At 36.9% G+C, this 12,955-nt stretch overlaps 2 protein-coding genes across 3 annotated transcripts in view; one reads left to right on the plus strand and one right to left on the minus strand.

The window, feature by feature from the left end:
* The window catches only part of TBCK (TBC1 domain containing kinase), a 112,247-nt gene extending 99,614 nt beyond the window's left edge, over window positions 1-12,633 (minus strand). For both annotated transcript variants that reach the window (XM_017736749.1, XM_008635604.2), the window contains exons 1-3: window positions 12,449-12,633; window positions 7,852-8,086; window positions 5,381-5,453 (exon numbers count right to left, since the gene is read on the minus strand). In XM_017736749.1, coding sequence (XP_017592238.1) covers window positions 5,381-5,453; window positions 7,852-8,044 — 266 coding nt within the window. In that variant the 5' untranslated portion in view covers window positions 8,045-8,086; window positions 12,449-12,633. The remainder of the gene's footprint in view (window positions 1-5,380; window positions 5,454-7,851; window positions 8,087-12,448) is intronic.
* A 126-nt stretch (window positions 12,634-12,759) lies between these two features.
* Window positions 12,760-12,955, plus strand: part of AIMP1 (aminoacyl tRNA synthetase complex interacting multifunctional protein 1) — a 32,316-nt gene continuing 32,120 nt past the window's right edge. Inside the window, exon 1 of the mRNA XM_008635605.2 lies at window positions 12,760-12,840. Coding sequence (XP_008633827.1) covers window positions 12,839-12,840 — 2 coding nt within the window. The 5' untranslated portion in view covers window positions 12,760-12,838. The remainder of the gene's footprint in view (window positions 12,841-12,955) is intronic.

Genomic DNA, 12,955 nt, shown 5'->3' on the forward strand with positions numbered 1-12,955 from the left:
AGCATGAGCCAAGGAAAGATGTCCTTGACTCAGGATAAACATGACTTAGTAAAAAACCAAAACATCAGTGTGTCATCAACACCATTCTCATTCCAAATCCAAAACACGGCACTGTAACAGCTACTGAAAGGAAAATAACTGTACCCTAGCTGAAACCAGGACAAGAATATACAGCTATCATATCTACATTTTAATAGCAAGAGGCAGAGACTTTCATAACCTCAAAGAGTAGGATTCTTCTCTTTTCTTTTTTTTCCTGGAAAAGAAGAAGATAAGAAACAAGTGTGCACTCCCTGTTATGTTTCACATGTAAGGAGGAAACATGTGTGTTCTGAAAAGTCTTTGTGCTGCCATCAAACAGTGCAGCCAACTATACAGGCAAAATACCTAAAAAGATCACTCAAACATCAAGAACAACAATGTTCACCTCAAATGCCTCATGCAAGCTGCACCCATTTTCCATTCCAAACAACTGTCTTCTTGTGAGAGGAAGGCAATCACAGGAGACAACCTATGCTAAAAGGAACATTACAGGAAGATTTGCAGTCAGGCTAAAAATTACTTACAGAAAAAACCCAATACTTCTATATGAAGAAAAGCATAATTGGACAATATAAAACAAGTCCAGACTAACAGATCTTTCATCATAGCTTTGCAAGTAAAGCATTATCAAGAAAGTAAATAAAAAGTCTACAGACACTAAATGCCCAAACTACAGAACTTCACACATGCTTAGGAGAAAAAAAACTTTCAGTTTATTAATGCTACTTCATTTTACTATTACATAATTTATCCTTGCCAAATTCAGCCTTATTATGATAAATGGATTTCTTACGTGAAATTCCAACACAGACTTGATTCAAAGCAGAATACACTCAGCCCATGAAGCTCTGCTCATATGCAGCCCTTCAAGTCAAATCATGTAAAACCTTCAGCCCTTTGATGACTTGCACCTGTTTTAAAAATATTTTTGAGAATGTCTGGCTACTCAGAAATTGTTTCCCCCCATCTTATAACTTCTGTACCACAGTTGCACGTCAATTTTGCCAAAAGCACACTAACAGCAATGATGGCATGAAGAACTCTAGTCCAATCAATGAACAGACAACTGTTTAATACAGCCAAATAAAATCTACTCATCCGAATCCATCAGATCATGTTTTCTCCAAACTAGTAAACAGCTGCAGACACAGTCTGCTTCCCATCAAATGTTTCATGTATAACAAACTATACCTTGTATCTCTGATGGTCCACTAGTAATTCTTCAATACCATGACTTTCAAAACATATGACAACTGTATTTTATTGAAGAAAGGAATAGACTTAGACTGTCCAAGCCACAAATTGAAGACCAAACCAGAAACTGTACTGTAGGTGCCAAAAGTCTGCTGAATGTCAGTATTTGCTGGCATTTTTATTGTTATGAACACAAGTGCAGACCAACTTCTTCAAAGAAGAAACACACTTCAAGCATGACAGAAAAGGAAATGCTCACAACTCCTTTTATAACAGCACAGGAGCAGAGAAAATAATTCCTTTAACACTGTCTGGAAAAGGTATCTCAAAGGAGTAGTTGGAAATGTGTTTAAAAGATGGGGGACCTTAAGGATAAATGTACATCCCACATTCTGGTCTTTGAAATCAACAGTGCTAAAATAACTAGCAACTTGGAAAAGTGAAAATTTTGATTGCCACTACCTTTAGTGAGACTGTTAAAGTATAAAACATCAACCTGCCATAACTTTTTGTGACTTATTTTCAATTCATTCACAAGAAAAAAATCCTTGTATGTGCAAGAAGACAGGAAGCCAGCTAGACTGAGACACATTTTCAAATCTCTGAACAGCAATAAACCATGATGAGCTTAAATCAGGTATTTACTATTTTTGTGCAACTATACATATATTCCCAGCCCTTTAAACATTTAACTGAACATACTTCAGAGAGCTGATTTTGCACTAGTGTGACTATCATAAACTGAAATGAAGTGCATCCTTGCAGTGAGCACAACAACACATAGGACACCAAATCAAGAATGTACAAGCAGGAAACAATGACCCAGACTACAATCGCTCTCTGAGAAGACAATGGAGACTAGTCTGGTGAAACATGGGATATCGGTGCCTAAAATTCTTATCCTACCCTTATCATACCATATCCATGGCTGCAGCCTGAATTTCCTGTGGCACACAACTCCAAAAGAGCTCCCCTGCTGTTACTGTGATGCCCTACGGAAGCACAGTAAAGAAAATTAGGATTAATGTCGCTTTTAGAAGCATTAATTGTAGTTACAATGTCCACATGGCTATCCTCTGAAACAGAAAACACTAAAGAGCTGTATTAAATTCCTTTTCTGTACCTGGTTACCTACAGTAAGAATTGTGATGAGCCAACACTCATTTCCTCCCTTTGAGAGTTCTTGAAATTTACCTGATAGGAGTTCTAACAGCAGCAGGTGTTTATTCCAGGATCCCAAATATGCAACACTCAAAGCAGAAAATAATCTGGCCATAAATTACCAAACACTTACTTGCATTAATCTTTGAAAATGAAGTTGAGCATGTTAATTTTGAGGACAATGACAAACTATCTCTGCAGTTCCTGGGGACTGCTGACATGGTATTGTTAGGTAATGAATGAATGAATTCTTGAATATATCACAAGTCCAATTTCTAGAAAATGTTTGGTGGTATGCTCAGTAAAATGACTTTCTGAACTGTGACAGAGCAGATAAAGCAAACAGTTGAAGCTCTAATTTCCAGTGTTTGATCCCTATGTGCAACTGATTTATTAGAATTAGAAAACCTGGGGAAAGTCTGAAGGTAATTGAAGAAAAAACATTGCTACATTTCTTTTTTAAAAATATAATTCATATATTAAGGAATGTATGCTACACCTGATGCATGACTTCAGCAAAGATTAACTGCAAATAACTACCAAACAGCTGTATGGCCTGTTTTCCAAAATGTATAGAAAGACAGACAGTCCATAATGTAATGTCTTGAATTTCAGGACTAACATAGTAGAAGATTTCCTGCTGATTTTACATCAGCTTGTGGTACAGGTGCAAAGGACTTAGGTTACTGGCAAGTGTAAGGGAAATTAATCTAGGAACCAGAAGAGCAGTTTCTCACATTCCATGAACAGTTTATAAAATTAATTGCAATAGCACACACATCAACTCCGGATGTGTAGCCAGCGATGCTATCACTGACCAATGCAATCAGAATTAATAAAAAAGCCAAATACTTCCTCCAATAGTAATTGATATAGACAGATCACATAACCAATAACTGGGCATTGGTCCATCCAACTTATTTCTGGAAATTTCTGGGTCTCCATAGGAACAAAAAAATCTGTTTTCATAAAAAAAACAGAAGTAAAAGGAAAACGTCAGTTTTGCAAGAAACTTCATTTGAAGTGAACATAATTTATCCTTTAGCTACTACTGCAAAAGCTGTAATTTACAGTAGATGAATCACTAATGTCTCTTAAAACTATGGATACACATACAGACTATATTTTAGCCCTATACCTCAGGTGGTACAACTTCCAGAAGAAATCCCAACTGGCTCATTAAAAGAAAGACCAGATAATAGAATAATTTACTACAGTAAAAACTATCTCAAGACAAGAGGAAAAAAATAAAGCCAGGCTTTGTGCAACTACTCTCAATCGAGACACCGCTCAAAGAGCTGAGCTAACACCACAAACTAAGTAGCTTCCTTCAGCATGCCAAAACCCACAGTTTCATACCTTAGAAAGCTATCTAAAAAAACCTAAAAAATCCTTCTGGATGCCACAAGAGACATGCTACTATAGAAGGGCATAATGGATGTGCATATAGACCACATCTGTTATCTGAGGAAGTCTTGTCAGAGAATCTGAGTAAGTATACTGCATCAAGCAATTCAAAGCAAATTGAAATAACTACATGCAAGTTTTTTCCAAACAGTCTAGAAGTAAGCAAGCAGTCTGGACTATTTCTCATCTGACAGTAAGACACACATGCTCAAAGAACAGTGTGAGAACTGAATTTAAAAGAATGAAAAGAGCTTCTGATGCTTTAACTTCCTCTGGAACTTTGCACATTAGGAACCTGATGCAAAATTGTTTGAAGAACTATAGCATATATCACACATGAAAAACCCTTTACACCTAACTACCTCTCTATCTTAAGAAAAAAATGGAAGCTAACACTCCTCAAGCTACAGCCCTCTGCAACACACACTGTCATACAAGTTCAAGTTCACAAAATGCTAACACAAACACAAGGCATTTAGATGTATCTCTGCCAGACATTGTTAGCATTCTATTTAGGGACTGCAAGGCTCAAAAGGCTAGAGATCCAGTATTATTCCATTTATACATAGCTAACTTAGGATGGACGACAGGAAGTCACAGTAGCATAGTACCTTATTGAACACAGCCCACCTGAGATGCCTCATGTTAACCAGGAAGACAAAAAAATTGTCAATTATTTTACTGAGTAATTATCATCTCTATGTTTGCATAAATATCAAGAGCGATGAAACCTAACACTTGATACAAACTTTAGAAACGAAACTGAATTTTTCTAAATGTGTTTTATATTTATGTATTTTCCGTGTTCTTAACCAGCCAGTTAGCAGGAAATGCCTTACTATCCAAGGGAAATAATGTTAATCTCCTTCCACTCTTCACATTTTCTGTGTCACATATTATCTTGGACAAGATACCACTTCTTCGTTTCAAAGATAATAGTGATAGATTTCAAAATGGCAGTTAACACTTTTTGCAACAAGCCTGACAATGAGTTTGGGTTTTTGCTTATTTCTTTAAAGATAAAGCTCAACTATTCTATACCTCTTACTATTTAAGCAAATAGTCCTGACAGCCTTTGGACTTGGTTTGGACCAAAGCCTTGCTGAAGTGACTACATAAACCCAAATTCAAATCACTTATTAGCACTCTGGCATAATATCTTGTCCACCTTCTGGATGATAAATTAGCAGATTTCTACAAATAAAAAACACACAACAAATTCCATCCATTCTGGTGGAAGTTGTATTTCATCACCTAGCAGACTTAACTTTCTAAGAATTGATGCGAAGATTCCTTATCCTGCCATAGGTCTGATTTTATTCTTAAAAAGAAACCCAAGACTACAGTATAAGTTACAATATATTTCAATTATAAGCAAGTTCCCCATAACAAAATTTCACAGAAATGAGTATTCTCTCTTTGGGTGCATATTTTGTCTGACAAACAATGTCTTTAGGTTAAACTTTAACAGAATGAAATTTATATAAACCAGTAAAGTTAAAAGATGGTCCAGAATTTTGCCACAGATGAGATGTAAAATAATGATGAGTGGATTTGAGTTAGCTTGACACCTCACCTGACAGGCTTTCTTTCTCGTAGCAAATCTTCCAGACTCTTTTCACAGTGTTCAGCCGCCACAACCAGTCTCTCTAATTGGTAAACAAAAAAGTGTAAGAGGACTGGAATCCAAATGAAACTCCAAGAGTACAGACTTCTCACTCTACCTATCTGGCAGACATTGAAGTATTTTGACATACGTTGTACAGAAAATTACATACAATTAAATGTTACAAGATGTACAACTTATTGATAACACCACTAGTTTTTATTTATGAGATACAGGAAATTATCTTTCCAGTTTCCTCATGCAAAGCACTGTCAATCCAACCATCCATGCATCCAGTAATCTCCCAACAAATATTGAAGCCCTCAGCCAATGTCAGTCAGATTTGACTGAACAGAGGTCTCAAAGATGAGCATATATAAATTTGCAGAAATCTGTGGCTGGGTTGATGAAAGAAACTCAAAGCAACCCCAGCTTTGAAAAAAGGGACTCAGGGTGAGCACAGGAGCTTCAGTCCTGATGGGCCAATGAGCACATTATGAGCTCTAGCACCCCTTGCCCAACACGAAGCTGTAGGGATCCCACATGTTCTGGACATTGATGGGCTGGCTCTGAACATAAAGGGAAAACCAAAACTACTGTTGCACTGATTACAGGGGCATGTGAGAAAACCACTAAAGAAGCTTTGCTACTTCCACTAACCCAGCAGTCAATGTTCACATTCAAAGCCAAATCAAACTAAACTATTACAAACATTTTTGTAACATGACTGTTACAGTAAGATGAAGATGGAAAATTAAGGAACACAAGTCATCACATTAAAGCTGGAAAGCTTGTTACACAACTCTGTTTCTCCTTTTTCAAATCAAAAGACCATTTAAGCTTGCTTTGGAAGGAAAAAAATTGAGATTGTCTTCTACAATGCTAACAAAGATTTGAAAAAAGTTTACTTTTACAGAAAAAAAAATCCATCAGAATGTTTTTCTTTTAATTTTATATTCCCCCCTCGGAAGTCTTTTTTGGGGGAATTCATACATCTAATTTTTTTTGCATTGTTTTCCTAGTCTGCTCTCACATTTCTCTGCAATAGTAGAAACTGACGTTTGCAAAAAAAATCTCCACAAACATTAAAATCATTAGGCATAGAACTGACACACGGAGAATTCTGTCAGTATCGAAATGACAAAATTTGCCACTAAATTTCCCATGTTATTTCAAAATTATTAGCTGCCATTCTAACCACTGTTAAAACAGAACACTCTCCTGACTTCATGGTTAGACATTTTATTTGCTATCCTTCAAGTTACTTTAACTATAAGAAGGTTTTTTTTTTTCTCCATTTTTATAAACACACATGAATTTTCATGTGATTTACTCTTTGTTGTAAAAAAGGCCAAGTTTAATTATTATTTATTAAATGTTATGTTAGTTAATACTTCCTAATCTTTCATCCCAAACAATATTGTGAGAAAATCCCAGTTTTTGTTTCAAGAGATACTAGTAAATACAAATGAAAATTATTAAATTTTCTAGACCTCCTGACTGCGTAAGTAAAAAATTACATGTTGAGGGCAAAGGAAAACACATAAAGAACTCCCTGACCCATAGAATACTTCAGTATCTGGAGTTGGCAATATCCTAATTTTGTAAAAATCTGAAGCATTCCATCATACTGCATTCTAAAGGGGAAAAAATTACTTGCTCTACTTTATGAGACCCTGTAGCTAATCAAATACATACAATGCACTTTTGTATGAGAGCATTGTTGATTTAAAAGTTAAAGGTGGCAATGACTTAAATTCTCACAGGTGTTGCAGCCTTTTTGTGGAAATTAAGTGCTGTAGTCCTGCTGAGCTTGCAACAGAATATCTAGAGCAGAAAGAAACAACTGAAGTTTTATTTGAGCTAACAATAAGTGTGATAACAGGTACTGAAAAAAATCCCAAACCTGTACTGGAATAAAGTAACCATTAGTGGGAGAAATCTTGAAGAAATCAAAAGATAATAATAATACAGGAAGCTTGCAGCCAGCACATGAGATGACAACACCAGCTGCAAATCAAGTACAAGAAACCTAACCACCACACGAAAATGTTCACAAGATGAACATGAACATGGGTTAGGAGTTCACCATCAAAAATACATGTATTTCTATATTCCACACAAAGACATGGCAGAGCAATTGAGTACAGGAATTTTAGTGAGGTATAAAAAGAAGAAAGCGCTCTTCTTTTACCAGTTAATGTAACACAAAACAGAACAGACAACCAATCTCTGCTTTGAGTCTATCAAGAAGACACAAAAGGACTAATACTGCTGGTCATAGCAAAGGTATTCAAGAATTTTGAGACTGAAAACTGGCCACCTTCTGGTGCTATGAAGGCAGTATTCTGCTCAGTCACCTTAAATTATATTGTCACCAAAAAACCCCAAAACCAAAACTACAATCATACACAAAATTTGTTCATTGAACAGATACTCACCATGTTTACCTCTGGTAATGTCAACATACTGGCAAAGTCTGGGATGGGTGATTGTTTTAAGGATTTGAAATCTCCCCAGAATTTTTATGGAGTTAGGTGTTAGAGGGAGGCCATTACTTCCACAGACATCATGTGGCAGAGCTGAGGCAAAGAAGGTGGAGGCACCCATCACAGTGTCTTTTAAAGGAAACATATTTTTCACACAATCTTAAGCTCTTCGGAGCTATTCGTGTTCCTTAAATAGAGAAAGCAGAGTAAAAATTTATCAGCAAAAGATACAGACTCAAGTTACTAGTTATTTACTAAATAATGCAATTAAAATGTTTTTCTTTTCCTCAGGAAGTCACACAGGAGAAACAGAACACTTAACAATTTGGTGTCTCAAAATTATTCTAAGGGAACAATCTTCTTCAAAGCACAAAATTCCCAGTAAAAAACTACTAAATTTATTTGTGAATCCCAACTGAGAGCAACTCCACATAGGTTGCACAAAGATCCCTACATACCAAACTTATTTACTAAGTCTATACAAATGGAAATTATGAAAGATACCTTCTATTTTAACTAATACAGTCCAACTTAAGATACAAAACAAATATAAAAGACTGATCTCATTTGTGGTTTTTTCCCCCCCAAAGAAACAGACATGAGATACGTACTTTTACATTCTAATAAATATAACCATATTAAATATGAATGTATAATATTAAGGATCAAACTTTAAAAAGGAAGAAAAATCTGAAACAGCTTTGAGCACTGAAATATTTATTATATTATTTGTATTAAAAGTCTTATTTGTAAAGATTCAATACTTTCATATCTCATGAATATTTCATAGTTTTTTGCAGATGATTTATTTTACGATGTGAACAATGCACACTACAGTTAGAATTTTCCATTGGAAAGACATCAGTTGGACTGAGTGCAAGCACAAAGATTCATTGGCGTGTAGCAGGTTCCAACTGGAAACCTTTAACAGCGTATTTATAACAAGAACCCCCATTTTTTATTATTCATTAACATTCCACGTTAAGAAACATCAAGTCTGCCAAATAAACTATTCGGTTTCAGAAAGAAAATATATATTATAGGTTACAGATGCAATCATAATCTTGCTTGACACAATGGTCCTCTAATGCTTGCTCTAAAAGAAAACAAAACCAGGTTATTACAATCAGAGTGGAGGTAAGGAAGAGTAAGATTATGTCTAGCAGCAAGATATATTATGTCTCTAAGAAGGTAAATAGGTACATATATATATTGTGTACAATATATTTACGGAGGTAAAATGTTCTCATTTTTACCATAGAAAAATGTTAGAGAATACTTCTCTAATACATTGTACCTGCATTCAGCTGACACTTAAGAAAGGAATTTTAATGAAAAGAATTATTAAATACTATCAATTCAATAACTAGTTTAAGTGATTAAACTTTCCTTGCACTCCAGATCATTTGGCTTACAAGGAGGAATTTACAGCACCTACAATGTGTTCAAGTAGGTAACTGCAGACTTTTCACTCTGCTCCTTTGGTTAGAAACCAGATGGGCAAAAAGCAAGACATCAGATAAGCAAACAAACTTTCCTGTTGCCTACCTAAAGGAATCAATAAAGAATTTTAAAAGGTATGCAATAAACCACATTCTCTTACTACATAATTAATTCCAGGGAAACCAAGAAAGCAATGAAAAAAGTTTTCTCTGATGATGATGGAAACCAGCCAGTTCTGTCAATTGCTGCCCTCACAGTCAAACTCTGATCTCTCCTTAATTCTCCACTTACATAAATTCCAGGGACTAAGTTGAAAAATAAAACAAGTAACCCCAAACTTAAGCCTTCCACCACCTTTAGAAAGGGACTTATATTACAGCTTAAATGAAAGGGTGTTTTTTAACAAATTTTTTTCAGTCTCAACATTTCTCTAGTAACTTACTGACATTTCCAAATTCAAAAAGTATGGTTATAGATATTTTAAAAGTTCATCTGAAAAAAGCTCTCCTCTGACTACTTTAAATTGAGGGTGTTTGTTTGGTTGGTTTTGGTTTCTTTTTTCACTCCACATCAAAGTCTAGCAGAACTATAAACACATTGTCCTTAGTTCAATGTACACAGTTTTATACTTCAAACTCACTTCTACTGCACAGAAAAGACACATACTGCATTAATTTTATGATTTGAAGGAATTAATTATATCCTGCAGAACTTCCCTGTGACTTTCAAATAAAAATAAGAAGAGAAGAAGAAAGGTTTGTTATTTTAAACTAACACCAGAACCAGTTAACGCAAATTCAATTTTGTGACTGAATTCTGGAAATCCAATTCTGATAATCCAAAACAGCTAGGATGGAAGAGGAAGCAAAGACTTGTCTTATGGTCATCTAAAATCACTGAGTCACTGTTTCCAAAGCACCATTTATCCCATCTATGAGAGACAGTCTATCACAGCTGTGAAACATGCTGGCATAAAGATTAGAAGGCCAGAAGAGGATTTCTTGCATCCCACCTCTGAAAAACCTTCCCTAGCTCCCTACTTTCATCTAAATCCCCATTAGAAACCTTTATAGCGCACAAAACCACTAACCAACATCAAAATCAGAGAACAAAAAAAAAAAAAAAAAGACCTTTAGAAATTCCTGTTCCAATATTCAGATTAGAACTACTTTGAAAATCTTGCACTAGATAGCTGTTTGGTGTCCAAAAATGACAAATAAAATACAAAATGGAACTCCATCTACTGAGCAATTTATTTGCTCCTCTGAATATCTACTGCTGCCAGAGAACAAATGTTTTTTCTTCAGAAGTCAGCCTCTTCTAGAAACATCGGTTACAACTTCTTCACTGCAGCAGTACTACGGTGATCAAGTTAATGGACACTTAGAACTTTGCCCTCAGGAAAAAAAGTCAAAACATAATAAATCTGATTCTCAGAAGAAAATATTACACATATAAAGAGGCCAACCTGAATGAATCCATCCAGTAAAACACATCAGTAAATTCCTAAAGCATCCACATGCAGAAATAATGGCAAGTAGCCCCATTAGTAACTTGACATGCTACTTAGTTAAATGCCTCCTGAGTACTCAGATGTAAATATCCCTTACCTAAGGAAGGCAGCTTTTCAGAATTAAGACATAATTATAATCAATACTGCTATTGAATTAGTTTTAAAGCAATTGAGAGCAATTTTAGGAGAGCAGGTAGCCCAAACATCCTATACTTCTTCATTAAATCATGGTAGGCTACTTTGTAAGAGGAAATTCTTACACAAAATAATTTTGCTCTTAAAATATTTCTGCTGCAACTACAGTAATTATTAATTTGATAAAATAACTGAAATAGAAAATACAATCTAACTAGTGTTGCTACTTCACAAAAACCCCGAAACTGAGTGATTTCACAAAGTTTATTAAAATGCAGAACAGGTATTGAAGAAAAGTTGAATTCTGATTCCTATGGACGGGAGCACAGAAAATAGATAAGGGTTTGTTAGAACAATCACAACAATGAGATGAGATTCTTTTTTCCATCTGCAGTATAAGCATCTACTACAAAATGCCATTATGTTGCTAAAAAAATCCACATGTCAGCAGTACTGTTTTTAATTAAATGTTTTCCCCTATGATTTTATATCAAAACATCTTCTTTTATAAAATTTTCTAACTTCTCTAACATTCATTGAAGTAAGAAGTATTCCAACTATATTTGAAAAGTTATTTTGTGAAAATGCTGAACAGTAATTCCTTTGTAGCGATATTAGAACATCACTCAAGTGAAACAGCATTTTTTAATCCTTGCTGATTGCTTATGTATCAGTAATATTTGGAGAATTTTGTCACACATACATGAATGCCTCTGCATTCAGTGTAGGTATTTGCATAAGTTACTGGTGCTGTTAGGAGCTTTTACAACGTTACTACATACATTAAAACACTGCTGCTTTGAAAACCAGGCGTCAGAGTTGGTGAGATTTACACAGACACCTCAAGTTGCACAGCTTCCACTTGCACAGTGGAAAAAAATAGCAACACTTGGACAGCTCGAAGAAAACATATAGAATCGGTTTTGATAAGCAATTAGATAGATGAATAGGTTTTTAGTCCCATTTCCCTCCTTTATAAATTTGTTGTTTCTTTAACCTGTTTATTAGTGTCTTTTGTTTAGAGCCTGCCTGCTGTGCTACGTCATTGTCCCAATAAAGACCTAAAATGGGGTTTGTCACCATTTGATTTATCCCAGCAACTAAACCTGGCACAAGAGAAAACACTTTCACTCGGTTCTCTAAATAACTCATAGAGATGCTGGGGACCCTGATACCCCCTGCGCTGCTACAAACTCACTGGCCAGAGAGCTCCTGGAGAAGGGGAAGGGAAAGGGAATGGGGACGGGGCAGGGGATGGTGGAAGGGGGTGGGAAGGAGTAAGGAGATGGGCAAGGGGGAATAGGGATGGGGAAGAGGACAGGGATGAAGGAAGGGGATGGGGAGAGGGACTGAGCAAGGGAAGGGTGATAGGGATGGGCAAGAGGATAAGGATGGAGGGGCAAGATGGGCAGAGGCAAGGGAACGGGAGCGAGGAAAGGAAAAGGGGCCGGGGGGTACCTGCGCGAGAGCCGCCGCCCCCGCCGCGCCCCGCCCTCTCAGCGACGTCACTGCGCTCCGCCAGCCGCTCGCTGTAGGACCATAGGGTCGACCTGCACGGTGCCTGAGCATCCTTTTTGTTTTATAAAAAAAAAAACCAAAAAAAAAACAAAACAAAAAAAAAAAAAAAAAAGATAGAGAGAGAGAGCTTAACACCCTTTCCCCCGTGTGTTTGTATGCGTGCTCTGCCAGTGTTTCGGGAACGGCGCGTTGGGCGCCTTAGCCCTGTGCTTGCTGAGGGGGAGCGAGGCTTTCCGGGGCGCCTGCTTGCAAACCTCAGGCACTCGCTGGAGCAGCCCCGGGAGCGGGTCCTTCTTCCCCGGGCGGGCAGCGGCGGCGGCTCCTCGGTTCATGTGAGTGTCCCGGCGGGGCCGCGGCCTCGGCCGGACGCGCTCTGCCCTCACCGCGCTCTCGGTGCCCCCGCCGGGCCTCGCCTCGCTGCTCCCCCGCCCGACGCTGGGGGGCGGC

The sequence above is a fragment of the Corvus brachyrhynchos genome, unplaced genomic scaffold (assembly GCF_000691975.1).
Source record: "Corvus brachyrhynchos isolate BGI_N302 unplaced genomic scaffold, ASM69197v1 scaffold175, whole genome shotgun sequence".
Taxonomy (NCBI): domain Eukaryota; kingdom Metazoa; phylum Chordata; class Aves; order Passeriformes; family Corvidae; genus Corvus; species Corvus brachyrhynchos.